A 24,389-nucleotide genomic window follows, 5' to 3' on the forward strand; every position below is an offset into this window, starting at 1 on the left:
CGGGGTTTCATTATGTTGGCCAGGCTGGTCTTGAACTCCTGACCTCAAGTGATCAGCCTGCCTTGGCCTCCCAAAGTGCTGGGATTACAGATGTGGGCCACCATGCCTGACCACCCAGCTAATTTTTATATTTTTTGTAGAGACTGGGTTTTACCATGTTAGCCAGGCTGGCCTCAAACTCTTGACCTCAGGTGATCCACCCACCCTGGCCTCCCAAAGTGCTGGGATTACAGGCGTGAGCCATTGTGCCTGGCCTAATTTTTGTATTTTTAAAAGAGACAGAGTTTCACTATGTTGCCAAGCCTGGTCTCGATCTCTTGGGTTCAAGTGATTCACCTGCTTTGGCCTCTTAAAGTGCTGGGATTATAGGAGTGAGCCACTGTGCCTGGTCAGAAAAATTCTCAGATATTTATTTAGCCAACAAATATATATGGAATTCTTATTATATGCCAGACAATGTGGTTTATCAATATCTTCTCCAAAATAGGCAGTAATCAGGCAAACCATTCAATGACAACCACTATTTTCTGCCTTGATTCCCTTTGTGTACCCTTTAAATTTCCCAACAAAACAAATAAGGGTTTTTTTTTTTTTTTTAATTTTTTGAGATGGAGTCTCACTCTGTTGCCCAGGTTGGAGTGCAGTGGCGCCATCTCGGCTCACTGCTACCTCCGCCACCTGGGTTCAAGGAATTCTCCTGCCTCAGCCTCCTGAGTAGCTGGGATTACAGGCATATGCCACCACACCCAGCTAATTTTTGTATATTTAGTAGAGACGGGGTTTCACCATCTTGGCCAGGCTGGTCTTGAACTCCTGACCTCGTGATCCACCCACCTCGGCCTCCCAAAGTGCTGGCATCACAGGCGTGAGCCACCACGCCCAGCCCAAATAAGCATCTTTATAAGTTGTTCCAGGAGCAGGTAAGCAACACCATGATAAGATGTAAGCATAATGAAACACTGTTAAGCTGAGGGTTTAAATGAAAGGTCCAGCTATACAGATGGATGAATAAATTTGATTCCAGTCTCGTTTCTAAGAGGCAGACAATGTGAAAAAGTGGGGCTCACAGACCAGAAGCAAACATCATCTTTAAACATCATCAATTATTGAGTGCTAAATTTCTTCAGAGCCATCCCAACCATCAGTAGAAGAGAAACAGGACAGAGCAGAGGCTGAGGAAGATAGGATAAGTGAGAAGAGTTCTAAGGAACTGGGATGAGGGCAAGTCTCCACACTTTGCTCTAGGGTAATGAAGGGGAGACTATGGCAGAAAGGCCCACTGAGGTCCACTTGACACTGTAATCAATGGTATAGTGATAGATGGGTGCATGGGTCTCCTTTCTACCTAGAAGGAACTCAGAGAAGCCACATCTTAAATATGCTTTCATTCAAATATTTTTAGAATTACTACTAGCTAAACACAATATCAAGTACTCTGGAAATACAAAGCCATATGACATAGTTCCCACTTCAAGATACTACTTAGTGATGTCCTATCCACTGCCTAAGTTTTCTTCTTACTTAGAGATTCTTTTGACTTAACAAGGACTTTCATGTAAATATTTCTGTAGCTGTTATGGGACACCATCATTCATTCATGATTTAATGTGAACACTGCTTTTAAATTACGACAAAAAATAAAATCCTAGTTGAGATAGCCTAGGAGAAGGATAATTTTGATTGAACAAGTCAGATGAGGAGAAGGAATATGTTTACATGTTAGGTCAGTTTCTAGAAGGCAGAAGATTCAGCCTGTTTTGAAGTTTTACTATCATCTACTTTCTCCCACTGATAAATGAGGCCTAAGAAAGAAGGAAGCCTGGGCCGGGAACAGTGGCTCACACCTGTAATCCCAGCACTTTGGGAGGCCGAGGTGGGTGGATCACCTGAGGTCAGGAGTTCAAGACCAGCCTGGCCAACATGGTGAAACCCCATCTCTCCTAAAAGTACAAAAATTAGCTGGGCGTGGTGACGTGTGCCTGTAGTCCCAGCTACTCAGGAGGCTGAGGCAGGAGAATGGCTTGAACCCAGGAGGCGGAGCGTGCAGTGAGCTGAGATAGTGCCATTGCACTCCAGCCTGGGTGACAGAACAAGACTCTATCAAAAAAAAAAGAAAGAAAGAAAGAAGGAAGCCTTCGAATTTACTCCCTGCTTTCCCGTTAGTCTTTCCTGTCTGAGAGCCTAAGGAGCATAGAAGGAGAACCAAGGGCAAACCTCCTCTCTTCTATATCTCCCATCTGATCCTCAGATACCACAAGGAATTGATTCCATGGAAAAGTCACAGAAAGCTTTACAGGGCGACATATGCTATTCAAGAGAGGACAAAATTTATGCGGACATAATTCTGGTGGCAGTATCAGCACATATAGCATACTCCTGATCACCTCGTTCCATACTCCTTTCTTTTTAGAGCATAGCCCCATCTTGACTATTTGTATTAAAAGGTAGGGCTCCAGAGATCACGTGTCCCTAACCATATTTCCATAACGTTTTAAATGAATATTAGAATTTTATTACCTTATGAGAATATTATTTTCAAAACAATGAAGCTGGGCTGATTCAAATAAAATACAAGTATGAAGGGTTAATAAGGAGAACCTCAAGGGTAAAAAATGATAAAATCTCCCTCAAGATACAGTCAAAATACATTTAGATCTTATTTTTTTTTATAAGCCACAATTTGCTTCTTTGCCCTCTCTGTTCTCTGCTTAGCCTTGAACAAATCACAAGCAATTATTCCCAAGGGATAAATTTCCTTTTTCAGATTAAAAAATATTTAAATATTCTAGTATAGTCACAAGCAGATTTGAGAGATTAAACACAATTGCCACTTATTTCTTGCTTGAATGAATTCAACATCATCTATAAACGATATATTTCAAAGTATTATTTTAATGTTTTGACAGAAGCTGCATTATTATAACACCAATGAATTAACCACAAAAACAGGTTATGCCAGAGAAGGAAGTTATTGGTAAATAACACATTGCAATACTTTTGGCCTTACAACATGCAAATGAGCATTTCAGAAATTCTAAGCACCTCCATAGGCTAAAATAACACTGAAAAAGATTAGCCTTCCACCTTCTTAATCTTATTCTTCATAACATCGATTCGGCAATGGCAGATAATTTCCAGACATAGAAATTACGAAGATAATAGCTAAATCAAATTTTCTGTGTAACTTCCCCAACTCTGTTGTCCCAGTAAGAAGGATTTATAACTGCTTTATACCTGTTGATACATCTCAGCTGTTAGGCCTTGCCCATATTTTTCAATACATCACTTGACCTGGAAAACTTATTTTCCATCTAAAACTTTTATAACATTTTCATTAGATAGAATGGCACTGATCAGCACCACACTTTCCAAGTCACATACACTTTGTGATCTGCTCTTGACTTCAGCATGGCAAGAGAAATAAGATATTATACAACCTCACCTGAATGCTATTGTAATATCTCAAACGGCTTGTATATTTGTGAGAAAGATGCATCATAATGAGGATGTGGCTTAATTTTCAGTAAATCAAATCTGGCTATTGTGAAAACACTTAATTCAACTTCTTCACTGATTCTCTGAAATCTAAAGAGATAATCCAAATGAGAATACAATGAATTATGCCAGATTTTCATTAGATCTGCCTCCAAACTTTAAAGCCCTGGGTACCAAACATTTTAGCCTTGATTTTTCTGGTAGGTTTTCAAAGATTAATAGTAAACAGTAAGGAAGTTGCTAAATGATAAACTATTGTATACATACCTACATATATATATATATATTTTATTTTATTTTATTTTATTTTATTTTTGAGACGAGTCTTGCTTTGTTGCCCAGGCTAGCGTGCAGTGTCGTGATCTCAGCTCACTGTCGGATCACTAACCTCTGCCTCCCGGGTTCAAGTGATTCTTGTTCCTCAGCTCCCAGATAGCTGGGATTATAGGCACTCACCACCATACCCAGGTAATTTTTGTATTTTCAGTAGAGACAAGGTTTCACTACGTTGGCCAGGCTGGTCTCCAATTCCTGACCTCTAGTGACCTTCCCACCTCGGCCTCCCAAAGTGCTGGGATTACAAGCATGAGCCACTGTGCCCAATTATAAATGTTTTATTATTGCCTCCCCATCAAGCTATCTAGAATTGTTTTCATGTTATTAGCCCACACGGTTAATAACTTTAGATTGAATGTATATGAAGACAAAGAACACACAAAAATATTTCATAATTATCAATGGCCAAGGGCCAAATTCTAAGTTATATTACCATTACCTAGTGAATCTTAGCACTAGTAAGAATGATCCAAGTCAATAAATAATATTTAGCATTCCAAAGAAATTCTGATAACCCTTCTCTATATCTAGTTATGCAGAAAAATCTCTGACTTCTGTGTATAACATTTAAGACCATCAGCTAATGTTCCAGTTGGTTAGTGCAGAGAAGTAAGCTACTAATAATCATGCTTGTTTATTCCCACTCAATTCTTATTAATCTACCTTAAGGATCAGCAGTCCTTGGAAATTATTTAATAATAATTATTAACAGTCTCTTCATCTTGCCTAGAATGAATCTGAATTCAATTTATTAATGAGTAGTTATCTAGTAAATACTTAATATTCTATTTAATATGGATGCTATAGCTCATGCTGAAAATTCTTCAAGTTAATCCATCAAAGCTGATCAGAGAGATAGGGTTTAAAGCAATAGAATGTATGAGTTAGGAGTAAAGAGGGGGATACAAATATATGAATTCTGAATTATCATAAGAAACCAAGCTTGTTTGGGAATAGATTAATTAAAATACACATTTTCCTCATTTCACTGGTACTGGCTACAGACTGAAGACATCAATAGCTATAAGAACTATTCTAAATTTAGGATATCAACAGCAAAGTAGAGTCTTAAGTTTGCTAAAGTATTTTTTAAAAAAATAAAATGAAAAAAACAACATATGTTATATTCTTGCTCTGTTACCTTGCCACCATGCTTAATATAGATATGTCTGTAGTGAATATCACTACAAATTTATAATCAGTCTTGCAGCTTATATTCTAGATTGGAAAATGGACAATAACAGTATAAAAAATTATATGGAATGTTAAATAGTGATACGTGCCAAGGAGAAAAAATAAAGAAAGAGGTTTAAGAGATGTGTGTTGTATGAGTGAAATGGTATAAAAGGTGTTTAAACGTGTAGGTTGGCCAAGGAAGGCCCATTACCCGAATTACATACAGAGAAAGTAAGAAATTCATGCCACTGCTTATTGTAAGTACAAGATATTTCCGCCAGATTGATTGTTATTCTATGTGTCCTAGAAACTCTTATTTAGAAAAACCAAACTTCCGAAAAGTTTAAATAAGAAGAATTAACTCTAATGGAAGAAATTATATTGCATAACATGCTTTCTTTAGAAAAACAGCTTTCTTAATTTTAAGTCAAGAAAAAAATCCAGATGATTTCCTATATGTAGTTGTTGACTTTTATTTTAGACAACATAGTAGTTTATAAGCTACTTTGAGGATTTAGGTTTCAATCCATTAGGGCAGTGTTCATATTCTTCAAAATGATGGCGATTTCTTGAACACCTGTGAGTCCATTAACTTTGTTTTGTTGTTGTTGTTGTTGTTGAGTCACTCTCGCTCTATCCCCCAGGCTGGAGTGCAGTGGCACAATCTCAGCTCATTGCAACCTCTGCCTCCCAGGTTTAAGCAATTCTCCTGCCTCAGCCTCCTGAGTAGCTGGGACTACAGGTATGTAACACCATGCTTGGCTAATTTTTGTATTTTTTAGTGGAGATGGGGTTTCGCCATGTAGGCCAGGCTGGTCTCGAACTCCTGACCTCAGGTGATCCGCCCACCTCAGCCTCCCAAAGTGCTGAGATTACACGCGTGAGCCACCGCGCCAGCCTGAGTCCATTAACTTTGAATGAAAACAGCTCCTCAGAAATATGGTGGTCCCACAGCAACTGGCTGATGCCCTTTGCACTGTTCTAGCTGGTTTTCTGTGGCCCTGCTATCCACCAGAGTAACAGATGAATGCATATGCTAATGTACTTTCCCTATTCCCAAGCCACTCCCTGGCAAAGCTTTTCCTTAGGCTATTGGGTGCCCTCTCGCAGACGACTTGGGAACCATTTAGTGTATTTAGATTGTAATGATTCCTTGTTACCCACAAGAAAGGAGATTCACCGAGTGCCTCATTTCCTGTCATCCTAGTAGCAATCTGAACAAGGGAAAGAACTGATCTCAGTGTCATTTCCCATATTTTTCCCCGTCTTGTTATAATAGATAAAGTAGACAATACAGTGTGCAAAACTCAGATTGCAAGAATGCTTGAACTGCCCACTATCTACAGGAGAGTTTATGACCAGACTTTCTGTAGTCCAGCCTTAGAGAAAGAAGCAGCACTAAAGTTATAGCTTAACACTGCTGAATACATGACCACAGCAGTAATGTCAAGTGACAGGAGCCCAGATGCTGGGGTTGGCCTGGGTTCAAATCCTAAACTATCTCCTTACTCACTGTAGGTCTAGGGACAGGTTCTCTAACTCTCTGTATGCCTCAATTTCCTCATTTGTAAAATGAAAGTAACGATAGTATAAACATTATAGGGTTGATGTGAGGAAAATATGTCACTGGAGTTTCAGAGGGAGAGGAAGGGAGATCATAGAAAAAGTATTTGAAGAAACGTATAAAGGGACAGGTATAAAAAGCTCAATGAACCTAAAGACAAGAAACATGAAGAAAACTGCAAGGCACATCATAATTAAAAAGAACATGTGCCAAAAATAAACGAGTGGTTCTCACACAGGGATGATTCTTCCCCACCCCCAGCACATAGGCGACATTTAGCAATATCTGGAGATAGTTTTGCTTGTCATGCTGGGGCAGGGTGTAGGATGTGCTACTGGCATCCAGCAAGTAGAGGTCAGGAATGTTGCTAAACATCCTAAAGTGAACTGGACAGCCCTCACAATAATGAATTATCCTGCCCAAAATATCAACAGTGCTAAGAGTGAGAAATCCTAAAGGCATGTTATAATCAAATGTTTAAAACCAGTGGTAAAATCAGGCAAGAGAAAAAAATAAAAGGCATCCAAATAGGAAAATAAGAAGTCACATTATCTCTTTGCTGACAATATGATTCTATACCTAGAAAACCCAAAATACTCTGCCAAAAGACTCTTAGACCTGAAAAATGACTTTACTAAAGTTTCAGGATACAAAATCAATGTACAAAAATCAGTAGCATTTTTACACACCAATAACCTTCAAGCTGAGAGCCAAATCAAGAACTCAATTCCATTTACAATAGACACACACACACACACCCCCGCTTAGGAATATATGTGACCAAGGAGGTGAAAGAGCTCTACAAGGAGAACTACAAAACACTGCTGAAATAAATCAGAAATGATACAACCAAATGGAAAAACATGCCATACTCATGGGTTGGCAGAATTAATATTGTTAAAATGACCATACTGCCCAAAGGAATCTACAGATTCAATGCTATTCCTAATAAATTACCAATGTCATTTTTCCCAAAATTAGAAAAAAACTATCCTAAAGTTCATATGGCCTCAAAAAAGAGCCTGAATAGCCAAAGCAATCCTAAGCAAAAAGAGGAAACCCAGAGGTATCACATTACAAACTGTACTATAAAGTTACAGTAACCAAAACAGCATGGTCCTGGTACAAAAACAGACACATAGACCAATGGAAAAGAATAGAAAACCCGGAAATAAAGCTGTACACTTACCATCATCTGACTTTCAACAAAGCTGACAAAAATAAACAATGGAGAAAGGACTCCCTATTTAATAAATGGTGCAGAGATAACTGGCTAGCCATATGCAGAAGAATGAAACTGGACCCCTACCTTGCACCATATATAAAAATTAACTCAAGATGGATTAAAGATTGAAATGTAGGACTTCAAATTACAAAAATCTTAGAAGAAAACCTAGGAAATACCTAGGTTGAAACCCCATCTCTACTAAAAAATACAAAAATTAGCCAAGCACGGTGGTATATACCTGTAGTCCCAGCTACTCGAGGGACTGAGGCAGGAAAATTGCTTAAACCTGGGAGGCGGAGGTTGCAGTGAGCTGAGATTGTGCCACTGCACTCCAGCCTGGGGGATAGAGCGATGATTCTAGACATCAGCTTTGGGGCAAAATTTATGAGTTGTTCCCCAAAAGCAATTTCAACAAAGGCAAAAATTTACAAGTGAGACCTAACTAAACGGAAGAGTCTCTGCATAGCAAAAGACACCATCAACAAAGTACACAGACAAACTACAGAATGGGGGAAAATATTCACAAACTATGCATCTGACAATGGTCTAATATCCAGAATCTATAAGGAGCTTAAATAACTCAACAAGCAAAAAAACTAAAAACCCCATTAAAAGTGGGCAAAGGACATACATGAATAGATCCTTCTCAAAAGAAGACACATACGCAGCCAACAAACATGAAAAAATGCTCAATATCACTAATCATCAGAGAAATGCAAATCAAAACTACAATGAGATGCCATCTCACACCAGTCAGAATGGCCATTATTATTATTATTATTATTATTGAGATGGAGTCTTGCACAGTCTCCCAGGCTGGAGTACAGTGGAGTGTAATCTCGGCTCACTGCAACCTCCACCTCCCGGGTTCAAGCGATTCTCCTGCCTTAGCCTCCTGAGTAGTTGGGATTACAGGCACCCGCCACCACACCTGGCTAATTTTTGTATTTTTTTTTCAGTAGAGATGGGGTTTCACCATTTTGGCCAGGCTGGTCTTGAACTCCCGACCTCAAGTGATCTGCCCACCTTGGCCTCCCAAAGTGCTGGGATTATAGGCGTGAGCTACCATGCACGGCCCAGAATGGCTATTATTAAAAACACAAAAGATAAGAGATGCTGATGAGGTTCCAGAGAAAGGGAATCCTTATACACTGTTGGTGGGAATGTAAATTAGTTCAGCCACTGTGGAAACCAGTTTGGCAATTTCTCGAAGAACTAAAAACAGAACTACCATTCGACTGAGCAATCCCATTACTGGATATATATTCAAAGGAAAATAAATCATTCTACCAAAAAGACACATGCACTCGTACGTTCATCACAGATTTATTCATAACAGCAAAGACCTGTTATAGGTCTCAACCTATAATAGGAATCAACCTAGGTGCCCATCAGTGGTGGACTGGATAGAGAAAATGTGGTACACAACACTATGGAATACTCCATAATCATGAACCAGAATGAAATAATGTCCTTTGCAGCAACATGGACGTAGCCAGAGGCCATTATCCTAAGTGAATTAACACAGAAACAGAAAACCAAATACCGCACACTCTCATTTATAAGTGGGAGCTAAACATTGGGTACATGTGGACAGAAAGATGGGAACAACTGACACTAGGGACTACTACAGAGGGTAGAGGGGGAGGGGGACAAGGGCTGAAAACCTACCTATTGGGTACTATGCTCACTATCTGGGAGATGAGATCATTCACACCCAAACCTCAGCATCACCCAGTATCATGTAACAAGCTTGCACATGTACTCTCTGAATCTAAAATAAAAGTTGAAATTATGAAAAAAAAAAAAAAAAAAAAAAAAAAAAAAAAAAAAAGTGATACAGAGAGTCTTAAAATCATACCCTGATTCTATTTTCTTCATTCCTGACAAATACAGAAAGTAACTTACACAGTAAGTACTTTATTGTAAATCACTCACCACATTCAAACTAGGAGTTGAGCACCATGAAGTAAATGTGCTGGGAATGGCAGCGCTACTTGGAGGGGTTTCTTGAACTCAAGGGTCATTGTGACTTTTTAAAAACATGCTTTTAAGTGGTTAAGGGAGCTACACGATGTACCAGGCACTCTGAAGGTTTTGTTCTGTGTTCCTTCTGACATTTGGAAAGATATGAAGGTAACAGGACTAAGCAGTGGATACAAGTTCAAAGCTTATTTCAGTTCAACAAATATTTGCTAGAACTACTTACAAGTACGCATTATATACCAATGCAGGTCTCCTCATTTAATGCCGTAGTCTTTCTGCTACATCATGCCTATTTGCTGTATAATAAATTCTGTTCAAAGTCACAAAAATGTTTTAAAGATTCTCACCAATTTATTTTTTTAAAAAGATAAGGTTTATGGATCTTTAAAAATCAGACACAAAGTAACATGTTTTGACAGAATAAAAAAATAAAAACCAAGACAGATTTCCACTAAATAATAGGCACTAAACTATTAATAGCTACTTTATATTCATGATGTCATCATTCTCAAATAATTTGGGTTTCATATTATTATCCTCTTCACTTTACAGACAAAACAGAACAAATGAATTGTCTTCCCCCAAATCACAAGCTAAGAAATGGTGGGGCTAGGATCTGAACTAGAGATGCTTTTGAAAGCACATTATGATCTTAAGTTGTATGTTGCTGGAGTTATTTTGGATTTTCATAACAAATCAGTGTGTGTTTTCATTGCCAGGGTACTGCTCCACCATATGAATTTATTCAGACATTTTGGTGTCCCAAAGTCAGCTGTGGCAAGGCATATATATATGTGTGTGTGTGTGTGTGTGTGTATATATATGTGTGTGTGTGTGTGTATATACATATATATATGCTTGTCAATCCTTGCACAGAGGAGTAAGAACGAAAGTGGTCACAGTCATGGCAGGACATGTATATGCCACTTATTAAAAACTATCTTCTAGTAGCTTTATGTTTACAGATGGCTGGCTTGGAAAACATGAAAAAGAGATGGTTATTTTTCTTTGATATGTCCCAGACCAAAAAAAAAAAAAAATTGAAAATCACTTATTTCAAACATACAAATCTGACCTCTGGTTCACCTTAGGTAGATTTTAATAGACTACACATGGAGAGCTATGAACACAACGTTTTGTTTAGTTTTTCCAAATGGTTAAAAAAAAGTCACACCAAAAAGAAATAAAATTAAAAATCACTTAGAGTAGCATACTAATCAACAAAGCTATTGATAGTTTTAAAAAATCAAGAATTCCTCAGTCCTCTAAGTGAGTCAAAATTGAGTTTTGTGTCTTTAGAAGTATTCCTCCAAGGTTAAAAAACGAATATTCAACTCAATTAGGTCAACCAAGCCAATTTTCTTTTTTAGTAGAGGAAATGATAGATTAAAATATGTTTTATTGGAGAAGCAGTAAGTTAAGGAAGGATATAGTACTAGGCAATACATGACTCACCTTGACAGAATACAGAGTTACACACAATTAAAGGTAGATGTCACTTCTTAGTTTTTTTGCTGCTGTTGTTTTTGAGACAGGGTCTCACTCTGTCGCCCAGGCTGGAGTGTGGTGGCATGATCTCAGCTCACTGCAACCTCTGCCTCCCAGGCTCAGGTTATCCTCCCACCTCAGCTTCCTGAGTAGCTAGGACTACAGGTATGCTTTTGTAGAGATGGGGTTTCACCATGTTGCCCAGGCTGGTCTTGAACTTCTGAGTTCAAGTGATCTGCCCACCTTAGCCTCCCAAAGTTCTGGAATTACAAGTGTGAGCCACTGTGCCCAGTCATTTTGTTTTGTTTTGTTTTGTTTTTAACTTTGATACTTTAGTTTTTTCTTTTTTCTGACCCTCTCAGGTGGTTCTATACACAAGTTATAGTAAATTAAAAACAAATGAAATTTTATGTAACTTATAATTCATTAACTCTACCAATATGTCCTGTTTTATAAACATATGAACAATTATATTTATAGTCCTGTATCCGCTCTACAAATGGAAAAAGAAAACATTTATACTTACTGGAAAGAACAGTTGTAAGGAAAATGTAGTCTGAAAAGGATATGAGCCCACATTCTCCAAGGGTGTAAAATATACTGCCTTCATCAGCAAATTTTTCTCGTTCTTGGGAAATTTTCTATAAAACGTATGGGTTCCAACAAAAGACAAAAATATGTAAGTGAATTAGAATATAAATAGTAAGAGAGGAATCACCATTTATCTGACAGTTTTATGCTATTTACCATAAGCATTTCTCTGATGGCCATTCAAAATCAATGGATCCTTTACAGTTTTCAAGATGATGAAAATTTCAAGACAAAAATTATGTTTTCATTTTAACACTGGTTCAATATGAACATTAGAAAATAATTTCAACGTTAGAAGCCTCTGCCATTGCACATATACAGGCCCACTTCAGAACAGGTTTTGTTTCTTAGTTTGAAAAACAATCCACCTTCTTCTACAGAGGTATAACTGGAGTAAACAAATAAACAAACAAACACATGAAAAAACTAAAAGGAAATCAGTTTTGTCCAAGAAAAACTAGACTGACAGTGATAAGAAAGAAGTGAGCAACTATTTCCAAGGCCTATACAAATGCTCAGAAAACCAATTTCTGAAGTACGAATTTTACTTTATAACCCCAAGAATCTTAGCTTCAGAATACACAACAGGATGCAGAGTGAACAGCGTCTCTGAAATACAATGCCAGATCAGTTGTGCACACTTTCGGCACAATTGAATCATACCTACTGTTACTTTAATGGAGGCTCCTAAATTTCAGCTATTTGATGAAACTGTCTCCTACAACTTGGTTTTTACTCTAAATATATATTTCTTTTCTTTATAAATCTCACAAAGAAAGTTAGTTCTCAGCCGTGGTAACTGCCTGCCTGGCAAGTGGTCTCTTCCTGGGTGTTTAAACAAACTTACTCTGTTTTCTGAATTCTTAGCCAAAGCATAAACTTAGTTGTGACATTGAATATATTTTCAAAAACTGAAAAGGATCCACCAAAAAGTTAGACTTGAAACTAATTTCCACAAGTTCTAGACCACCAAAAATATTTAAGGAATTATTCTGAGTATAAAAAAATAGATTTAAAAAGCCCAAACCAATAAAGCACAATCAAAGTAATAATGTCATGCAAGCATAAAGTAAGAGGCAGCATTGCAGGCATAACTTCAAGAGGAGTATCATGAAAACTAAACCAACAAGCACCATCACACCAGCATCCAGTTACACAACTATCCAATGGGTTACCTCTGTCTAGTGGAGATCCCATCATAAACCACAAAGGAAAGAAAACTGGTTAACCAACTGAAAATGCAAGTACCACACGAATCATCATGAAGTCAGTTTGCATGATCTTCTCAATAAACTCATTCAAAATAGCCTCTACTAGATTTACTTGTTCATAACAAACAGTAGCTATGGACAGGGTAAAGTCCATAGGTGAACACCAATAACACAGTACTAGGTTTTGATGGCGCTTCTACTTAGGAGAACTTTGCTGACTTCTTTTGCGGCTGACAGAAGGCATAGTCCTGCTTGATAGCATTTAGAGATTACTTCTTTCAGTTGACAACAAAAATGAGCATAGTCCAGTATGTTCTTATTAAAGTCAGATCTCATACCACACTTGATCTTCTACCAAGAGACTGAACAGAAATTTCAGACAAAAAAAGCTACTGGATGAGAACTAGAACGGCAAAGTCTTCCACCAGGAAGTTAGTATTTAAATTTCTCAAAATAAAAGAAAAAAATAGTTGCACTTTTTACGTTACCCAAGGTACTGCAAAGGTAAAATATGTGAACAGGAAAAAATACACAAAATGATAATAGGTCCCCAAAAGCTGACCATTACCAGCCATAACAATATATGTGCATAGAAGCTAATACTTAATAATAATGATGTAGTAAGCTTATGGGGAAATTGCTATAATTAAAATAAATAACATAGTGGAAACCACAGGTTGAGAAACAGACAAAAGTCTAAGGATAGAGTGAAATGAGGCATACCTAACATTACTTTTCTAACAATCATCTAGGCCATGCTGATGCTGAGAAGGTAACACAAGGACAAATCTAATTTTGTTGGTAACAAAATTTAAGTTTGATATAACTTCAAACTCACAGAAAGGTTGAAAGATTAGTATGAAGTACTATTATATATTTTTTACCAATTCACCAACAGTTTACATATTACACAATTTGCCTTGTATTTTTTCAGTGTGCCACTTTGAAAGTAAATTGAAGACATCATGTCCCTTTATACTTAAGTACCTCAGCATAGATTTCCTAGGAACAAAGACATTCTCTAATGTTCACAATCCCCAACGTTGAAATCCCCAAAGATCAAAATTTCTAAAGCCTAAAATCCCCAAAATGTAATTCTGATACATAATTTATAGCACAGTATACATTTAATAAAACCAGGAAATTTAGTATTGATACACATACTATTATCTAATTCAGTCCTCTTTTTTTTTAGATAGAGTCTCGCTCTGTCACCCAGGCTGGAGTGCAGTGGCGCGATCTCAGCTCACTGCAACCACTGCCTCCTGGGTTCAAGCCTCAGCCTCCCGAGTAGCTGGGATTACAGACACACACTACCACGCCCGTCTAATTTTTGTATTTTTAGTAGAGACGGGTTTTGCCATGTTGGCCAGGCTGGTCACGAACTCCTGGCCTCAGGTAATCCACCCACCTTGGCCTCCCAAAGTACTGGGGATTACAGATGTAAGCCACTGTGCCAGGCCAAATCCAGTCCATTTTCAAATTTAGCAAACTGTCCCAATAATTTCCTTTATAGCTACTTTCACCCTGATCAAGCATGTAATCCACAATCATGAACTCCGTTTAGTTATTATGTTTTTTCATCTCCATTATTAGGGAACAGCCTTTCTTTGTCCTTCTTTATTTTTTCCTGTAGAGGTTTATTGGTTCTAATTGCGATAAATTCACCTTTTTAACCATTTAACCACACAGTACGTGGGCCTTTTAGGTTTGGCTTCTTTCACTGAACATAATGATTTTTAGGTTCACCATGTTGTAGCATGAATCAACATTTAATTCGTTTTCATTGCCAAATAATATTCCACTATATGGGGTGCTGATCATAATCGCCCCAAAATACACACTGAACACCATAATCCCAAATGTTGAAATCCCCAAAGATCAAAATCCCTAAAGTCTAAAATCCTAATTTTGGAAAAAATAAAAATTCTTTAAAAATATTCGCTTACATTTTTAAAGGGGATTTGAGAAACATAAAAATGTGACAGACGACTTTGAGCAGAAGAACCATGTTCATAAAGAAATGGCTCAAAGGGGAAATGTATAAATGCCTATCACTATAGTTAGTAATTGTATGTGCCCCAGCTTTATAACTGCAGTCATCTGAAATACCCTGAGAACAAACCTAAGTCTTTTGATGAGATCAATTAAAAACCACAATGAGTCATCATTGCATACACAGTTGCCCAAAGAGCTGAGATCTTGAGAAATTTTATCTTTCACAAATGCAGAGGCACAAAAAAGGTCATTTCTTCATTTATTGAGGAAGTTTCAACGTTTTTACATAAACGCACAATGCTTACACACAATCAATGCTGTGATAATACACTTTCCTGAAGTCGAATTTCTGATATCCAAAGCAGCAGGAGAAAAGTCTGCCCCAGCTCTCACAGAGACCCATTTGTTGTCACCAGACCCCTAGCTGATTGGATGGTGCCCACCAAAATTGAGGGCAGCATTGTCCCCATCTAAATCCAATCAGATTCACACACTAATCTCCTCACCCTAACAGAAACACCCAAAATAATGCTTTACCAAGTTTCTAGGTATTCCTTAATCTAGTCAAGTTGACATTTAAAACTACTGATACCTAAAATTAAGTCCACAAGTTAACCGCTTGTCAATCTGGCATCCATACACAGCTCCTTTGTTTTTTTCTTTTCTTTTTTTTTTTTTTTTTGAGACAGAGTCTTTTTCTGTCACCAGGCTAGAGTACAGTGGCACAATCTCTGCTCACTGCAATCTCTGCCTCCCGGGTTCAAGTGATTCCCCTGCCTCAGCCTCCCAAGTAGCTGGGATTACAGGTGCCTGCCACCATGTCTGGCTGATTTTTTGTATTTTAGTAGAGATGGGGTTTCACCATATTGGCCAGGATGGTCTCGATCTCCTGAACTCGTGATCTGCCCACCTTGGCCTCCCAAAGTGCTGGGATTACAGGCGTGAGCCACCACACCCAGCCCCCATACACAGATCCTTAAGCCATACTTAACTCCCAAATAAAGACAACAAAGTAACAAGGAATTTTGATCTTTTGGGATTGTGTCTTTTGAGATTATGATCCAAACCCCATTGTATGTATATACCACAGTTTGTTTATCTATTCATATGCTCAAAGACATTTAGGTTATTTCCACCTTTTGGTTATTCATGTACGAGTATCTGAGTACCTGTTGTCAATTCTTTTGCTATGTACTAAGGACAGGAATTGCTGGGTCATATGGCCGCTCTATATTTTTGGTGTTCGTTTTGTTTTGTTTTGAGACAGTGTCTCACTCGGACACCCAGGCTGGAGTGCAGTGATATGATCTTGGATCACTGCAGCCTCGCCCTCTGGGGCTCAGCTCAGGTGATCCTCCCATCTCAGCCTCCCCAGTAGCTAGGACTACAGGTACGTGTCACCGTGCTTGGTCAATTTTTGTTATTTTTTGTAGACATGGGGTTTTGTCATGTTGCCCAGGCTCATCTTGAACTCCTGGAGTTAAGCGATATGCATGCCTCAGTCTCCCAGAGTGCTGGGGTTACAGGCATGCGCCAACACGCTCAGCTGGTTGTTTTTTGTTTAAAACAGGAGGAAGTTGCTCTGTCGAACAGGATGAGATGTAGTGGCACAATCACAGATCAGGGCTGCATCCTTGACCTACTGGGCTCTAAGCAATCCTTCCACCTCAGCCTTCCAAAGTACTGGGACTACAGCACCATTTACATTCCCATAAGCAATGTAAGAGGATTCCACATTCTCCACATCCTCACCAGTACTTCCTCCTTTTCTTCTTTTATTAAAAATTATAGCCATCCTCATGGATATGACATGGTATCTCATTGTGATTTTTATTCACGTTCACCTAATACCTAATGATGTTCAGCATCTTTTCATGTGCTTGTCGACCATTTGTATATCTTCTTTGGAGAAATGTCTATCCAAATCCTTTGCTCATTTTTGAATTTGTTATTTCTCATTCGGTTGTTGAGTTCTAATCTATGTTCTTTACATATTCTGCATACTAGATCCTTATCATATGTATATTTGCAAATATTTTCTCCTATTCTGTGTGTTGCCTCTTCACTCTTGATAATGTCCTGTGATGCAGAAAAGTTTTAAATATTGGTGAAGTCCAGTTTATTTTATTATTTGTGCTTTTGATGCTATATTTAATATTTCATTACCAATCCAAGGTCACGAAGATTTACCCCTAGTTTTCTACTGAGGGTTTTATAGCATTTGCTTTTTTTTTTTTTTTTTTAGGTTATTGATCCATTTTGAGTTAAATTTTGTATATAATGTGAAGTACGGGGTTCACCTTCATTCTTTTGTATATGAGTATCTAGTGGACCTCATACCATTTGTTGAAATGGTATGACCTTTTACCACTGTCTTGACATGCTTGTTGAAAATCAATTAACCACAGATGTGTGGGTTTATTTCTGGACTCTCAATTTTCTTCCATTGTCTGTGTTTATGCCAGTACCAAATCGTTTACATTTTTGTAATTTTTAAAAAATTGCAGTAAAATGCATACAACAAAATCTGCCACTATAAACATTTTAAAGCATAAGTCTCTTCAGCTCTGTGCATTTTTTTCATTCTTTTTCCTCTCTGCCTCAGACTAGATAATATCAATTGACCTATATCATCAAGTTCACTAATTCTTTCTTCTTCAGCCTGCTCAAGTTAGATGGTTAAATCCCTCTAGTCAATTTTTCGACTCAGCTCTTGTACTTTTCAGTTCCAGAACTTCTATTTGGTACCTTTTAAATAATTTATATGTATCTATTGAAATTTTCTGTTAGTTCATACATCATTCTCCTCTTAGCTACTTAACTACACTTTAAGCAGTTGATCTAAAGTCTCTGAGTAGTACGTATAATGTCTGTGCCTCCTCAAGGATACTTCCTATTTTTTTTTTTTCTGTGATTGGGCTGTAATTGATTGTTTCTCTGTATGCATAATTTCTTGCTTAAATTGGACATTTTGTATATTATAATGTGATAACTCTCGAAATCGCATTCTTCCCCTTCCTCAGGGTTTGCTGTTGCTACTTACTGGGGGTTATATTTGTTTGTTTAGTGACTTTATTAAACTCTTCTTGTAAAGATTATATTCTTTGTCACATGTTGTCACTCAAGTCTGTTCACCTTAGTGAGCAACTAGTGATTTGACAGGTTTCCTTAAATGCCTGGAGCCAAAGGGGGAAAAATACTCTCTGGATCTTTTCAGATTGGCTCTGCATTGGGCATTTCTTCAGTGCTTACTTAGCAAGACCATTTACAACTCTCTCTTAACCTTAAGATTCCTGCTTGCATGGGGCTTAAATGTCAGCCAGACATGAAAGCTCAGGATCTTTTAAGGTTTCTTCTGAGCATTCATTCATCCCTAAGCCTTCTAGACTCCCCTGTATGTGGTGAAGCATTTCAAATCACTTGTTCTCCCATGTATCTCCTTACAAAGACTCTTCCTTCCCAGGCTAATTGGTTTGTCTGCTGCTTATCCCAGGCTGCTACAGTGAGTATTATTTACCTTTAAATTTTTTTGACAATTGCTGCCCCAACCCCCTAAAAGCTCTGAAGCAGGTGAAACAAGGGCAAGCCTCAAAGCTGATTCCTTAGGGAGCCACCAGACAGGTTGATGCCCATATCCAGAGTCATCCAAGAACATGATCCACATTGCTCATTCTGACACCAGCAAGTTCTGTCAGGAACAAGGGCTGCCATCCTTATGGCTGCCACTGCACTGGGGAGTTGGGGTGGTCATCAGGTAAGCTAAAATACAATGTTTTCTGAACAAATTTTAGCAGCTTCTTTCTTTTAAAGCATTCTCCTGCTTGTTTTAAGTCTTTGATTAGATTCTACAGATCTGAACAAGTTAACTGACAGTTTTTGGCAGCTTAATTTTTGGTTTAATGGAGGGATGTAGTTTTGGAGTTCCCTGCTCTGTCATTTTTTTATCTCTTTGTACTTCTTAACCTTGACAGTCTTAAAGGGCACAGGTGAGTTATACTGTAGAATATCCCTCACTCTGAATTAGGCTGATGTTTCTTCGTGATTAGATTCATATCTATCTATCACAAACTATGAATTCATGTTGATAACTATAATTCCTTTCTAGGATACAATTTAGTCTTATCCTTCATGCACTTGTTACTACCTTCTCCAAAAATGAGAAACCTGGTTCCCATTATCATGAATATATTTACTCAAGCTTAGAATACACAAAAAGTAGTTTCACAACTGCTAATCCCATCTCTGTAGAAAACAAACATATCCATATCATCTAGAGTTCAACATTTGTTACTTTTTTTTAAGGAAAATCTACATATGTTGAAATGCAAAAATCTAATGTATAATACACATTTTTATCAAGATATAGAACATTTCCATCACTTCTGAAAGTTCTTTTATGCCCCTCCATAATAAATTCCTACCATTTCACCATAGATGAGTTTTGCCTGTTCTAGAACTTGATATAAATGGTATCACTAGTATATAGTTTGGTGTCCTGCTCCTTTGGCTCAGCATAATGTGGGGAAGATTTATCAACGCTGTAATCATCAGTAGTTCATTTTTATTGCTGAGTAGTATTTTGTTCTGATCATTACAAAATTAAAATATATAATAAATGTAAAAGCATTCCTGTTTCTCTACATCCTCTCCAGCATCTGTTGTTTCCTAACGTTTTAATGATCGCCATTCTAACTGGCATGAGATGGTATCTCATTGTGATTTTGATTTGCATTTCTCTAATGACCAGTGATGATGAGGTTTTTTCACGTTTCTTGGCCGCAGAAATGTCTTCTTTTGAGAAGTGCCTGTTCATATCCTTCACCCACTTTTTGATGGTGTTGTTTTTTTCTTGTAAATTTATTTAAGTTCCTTCTAGATTCTGGATATTAGCCCTTTGTCAGATGGGTAGATTGCAAACATTTTCTCCTATTCTGTAGGTTGCCTGTTCACTCTGATGATAGTTTCTTTTGCTGTGCAGAAGCTCTTTAGTTTAATTGGATCTTATTTGTCAATTTTGGCTTTTGTTGCCATTGCTTCTGGTGTTTTAGTCACAGTCTTTGCCCACGCCTATGTCCTGAATGGTATTGCCTAGGTTTCCTTCTAGGGTTTTTATGTTTTTAGGTCTTATATTTAAGTCTTTAATCCATCTCGAGTTAATTTTTGTATAAGGTGTAAGGAAGGGGTCCAATTTCAGTTTTCTCCATATGGCTAGCCAGTTTTCCCAACACTATTTATTTGTTAGGGAATCTTTTCCCCATTGCTTGTTGTTGTCAGGTTTTGCAAAGATCAGATGGTTGTAGATGTGTGGTGTTATTTCTGAGGTCTCTGTTCTGTTCCACTGGTCTACATGTCATTTTGTGATGTGCAGTTTCTAATTTTTTAGTAAAAAATTCTACACTGTTCTTCCATGCTTTTGCAGCTGGGGTGGTAAAGAAGTAGAGAGGGAGAGAAGTTACTTGTATGTTTTCAGAGGCAAGCTCATGTTAAAGAGTGGTTCAGATACATTTAGGATTATGTATCTATTTACTAACTCTTAAGAATTTATAAGTGAATTTATAGAATATCCAAAACTGAGGAAGATTCTTACAAAATTCATGACAGTAATTACAGACACAAAAATTATCATAAAACCATCAAATTTGATCTCTCAAGTTATTCAAAGCTAGGAAGAACATAAAATAAATATGTCAAAATTTAGGAGGAAATGGGAGTCACTAAAAAACAAACTTTTAGATTATTCTGTGCCTATGGCTGCTTCTTAGCTGGTGTTTTAAAATCAAAGACCTGAGTCTACCATTTGATCCAGCAATCCCACTACTGGGTATCTACTCAAAGGAAAATAAGTCATTATACAAAAAAGATACTTGCATACGCATGTTTATAGCAGCACAATTCACAAATGCAAATATGTGAAACAAGCCCAAATGCCCATCAGTAAACAAGTCGATAAAGAAACTGTGGAATATGTACACAATGAAATACTACTCAGCCATAAAAAGGAACAAATTGATAGCATTCACAGCAACCTGGATAGGACTGGAGACTACTATTCTAAATGAAGTAACTCAAGAATGGAAAACTAAACATCGTATGCTCTCATTCATAAGTGGGAGTTAAGCTATGAGGATGCAGACGCATAAGAATGATACAATGGACTTTGGGGACTCGGAGGTTGGGGGAAGGGTGAGGGGGTGAGGGATAAAAGTCTACAAGCTGGGTACAGGGTACACTGCTCGGGTGATGGGTGCACCAAAATCTCACAAATCACCACTAAAGAACTTACTCATGTAACCAAATACCACCTGTTCCCCCAAAACCTATGGAAATAATTTTTTTTTTTTTTTAAAGAAAGAAAATGTCAAGTAAAATGATCCTTCATTTAATCTTTTGGATGGTGTTTAATCCTTTACTAAATTTTAGTTCATTTTTTTCCCCTAAGCAAACACCATTTATACACTTCAGGGGTGATAAGGAGGCATATTCCAAGAAGAACATAATCTTATCAGACTAGTAATAATGTTCATTTCCTCTCACTGCCCCAGAGGTAGTTCTATTCAATTTACTGACCAATGTTACTCCTTTCAGAGAACAAAATTATGCAAAATGTTTTAAAGCAAAGTGCTCACTAACTTAAATGAACAAAATATAACTGTTTTACTATTCACTGATATGACTAGTCTTAGATCTTATTTATTTCAAAATTTAAAATGTAGTTGTAGGTACAGTATCACCAACACATTCAAATTACTGATCTCAAGTAAAGGCAAGTGGACATTATTACAGGTTTTTGATATTGATCTCAACTGTACCATATCCTCAATATTTTCATTTTTTAGATAAGCAGAAAGACTTGAAAGTAAACTTATTATATAGCAAATTATACACTACACATGTCTAAATGGTACGCTTCACAGTGAGTCAAAAACCTAGATTGTTGTACCAGATGACTTTATGCTGAAGCACCCACACTTTGGTTTCTGAGCAATCACATAAACTTATAAAATACATGGTTAAAGTTGCCGGTGCCATGAGGGGCACTGGGACTGGGATTTCCAGACTCATGAGTGCTAAGTGTGCTCAAACAGTAAATCCTAACTAGTTATAGGGTTGATCAAAATAGGGTTAATAATTTTGCCTTCTGGGACTCAAGTATATGAAACCAAAGACAGAAATCACATCTAGAAACTTTTTCTCATTTCTTCTAGTTAAGATCTAATTTGAAGTTATAAAGCTCAAAAAAACTTTTTCTAGTTAATAGAAGTTGATGGACTATGTCTGCAAAATCAATGTTTACATATCATCTAGAATTCAAAACATCTTTGGCATATAGAAAATCTGATGAAGAACACGGCTTTACTATTTAAATTAAAGTGTCATCCTTTATGGGACTGAAATCTTTGGATTATTTTAGTATTAATATTTCTCCACATTGCTGAAATACATTTCATAGTCTATCTAAATCCCTTGAGTAATAGTTGAGGTTGTACATCAAAAACAAATTAATGATAATATGCTTCTTCTGGAAAATACAATTTGGCTTATCATTTCCAAATGATAAATAGTATTTCTACCTAAGGTTGGGGTCAAGGTGTGTGGTGGGGTGCTAGAAAGACAAAATTCAGCAATTTTCCCATGCAATTAATGCTCACACTTCATTATCTAGTTGGTGCATGGACTGATGCCAAAGCCTTGGTAAAACATCAATCTTAAACAATCACACTATTTCCAATCAAATTAAAAATGTTGCACAGCTAAAATATGTTACTCTTATTCCCCACCCCATCTCTGAACTTGCAGAAGGGTAGAATTTGGGGATATGTCAGATAACAATGAAATCAAAATGCTTCTAATTTGAAGTAGTTTATGATTCCTCTGAGTCAAATTTTCTTCTAAGCTTTTCAAAGGTAATATTGCATTTGAGACAAACACACATAAATTACTGTGCAACAAACTGGAAGGTGAATGCTTAAGATACTGTAAACTTCACTATGCCAGAAAGCAATTCTCTTTTCAGTCCCAATTCTAACCACCTCAGCTGTGAGAACAATTCCAAATACCTGGAATGCAAAGGTTTTCTCATCTCATTAACTAGATGGCTTCAGAGAAGATGATACAAATGAAGATGTTTTTAAAAAACAGTGGCAGATGATTTGAGTAAAAAGCAATAATAAAACATTTTAAAAGTCTACTGGAATGGCATTAACTTTAAAGAAATGATACAACTTTACTGAAAAGGATTGTTTTAATACTCAGCATCTGAACGAGGTATTATCAAAACTCTGGAAGGAGAAAATCTACAACTCTACTATTTTCTACATGTTATTTCTGCATACTAGCTTCAAAACAGCTTTGAGCAGGGGAATCTGTGTTCTATGACTTGATTATCTGCTACCTAAATCTAAGAATTTAATTTTGAACTTTGGCCACTCAAATGGATCACTGCTAAAAAGAACAGTCCTGAGATGAGCAGCAGTGTTGGTTTTAGTCACTTGGGTTATAAAAGGTTTCTCTACCACTTAATGTAAAACCAGTCTCAAGTAAAAATCTTGAAAACTAAGTCAATATAGTGATTTCACCTTCTTTCACTTGGAAAAAATTTGTATAAGAAAAAAATGTATCATAAGAACAAAACTTAAAGTTTCACTCTTGAGGATCACCATTCACAACCTTGCTCTAAACTGTTTTAGTAACTATCACCTCCCAGGAAACCGTTTTGATGAAGGATTTTAAAATCAATTTTGAAAACAAACAAACATTTATAAGTATCCCTTAAGGACCACTGACCATTAAAGACACCATTAAAGACCATGAAGAACTTAAGCATTATACTTCGCATATTCTGGAAGTATATGAACTGGAAGTGGCTGACCTCAGTTACAGGTGTTAGCATCTCATTTGATTTACTCTCTTTAGTAAATGCCAGGCACTGTGCTAGGTACTTTATATTTGCATTATCTCTTTAAGTCCTCACTGCATACTATTATCTGCACTTTACAGATAAGAACACTCAGGTTTAGAGAAGTTACATAAATAGCCAAAGGTGACAATACTATTAAGTGGCAGGAGACTCCAGAGCCCATGTCATGAATCATTTTATGTTACATTGTATCAACTACACAGGAACACACTGATATCTATATTGTTCCCAATTTCTGGAAAACGTTAACCAGGACTGAATATTTTTGAAGTACTTCACTACCATAAAATATTAACCTTGGGGCTTAGTTTGTATCTGCTAACTTAACTTGAAGTTGAAGAGGAAAGAAAGTCCAAGCCAATGATATAGGCGTACATTTTTAAGGCTTTCACTTACTCA

The 24,389-nt window shown here is 37.1% G+C and overlaps 1 protein-coding gene across 3 annotated transcripts in view; it reads right to left on the minus strand.

Annotated features, from left to right (window-relative positions):
- The window catches only part of MICU1 (mitochondrial calcium uptake 1), a 295,337-nt gene that overhangs the window by 137,421 nt on the left and 133,527 nt on the right, over window positions 1-24,389 (minus strand). Inside the window, exons 6-7 of one of the 3 annotated variants that reach the window (XM_011991108.1) lie at window positions 13,040-13,045; window positions 11,800-11,914 (exon numbers count right to left, since the gene is read on the minus strand). The exons of 1 other annotated variant lie outside the window; for it this stretch is intronic. In XM_011991108.1, coding sequence (XP_011846498.1) covers window positions 11,800-11,914; window positions 13,040-13,045 — 121 coding nt within the window. The remainder of the gene's footprint in view (window positions 1-11,799; window positions 11,915-13,039; window positions 13,046-24,389) is intronic. One more of the 3 variants, XM_011991109.1, reaches the window with a different exon arrangement.

Source organism: Mandrillus leucophaeus, unplaced genomic scaffold (assembly GCF_000951045.1).
Source record: "Mandrillus leucophaeus isolate KB7577 unplaced genomic scaffold, Mleu.le_1.0 Scaffold39, whole genome shotgun sequence".
Taxonomy (NCBI): domain Eukaryota; kingdom Metazoa; phylum Chordata; class Mammalia; order Primates; family Cercopithecidae; genus Mandrillus; species Mandrillus leucophaeus.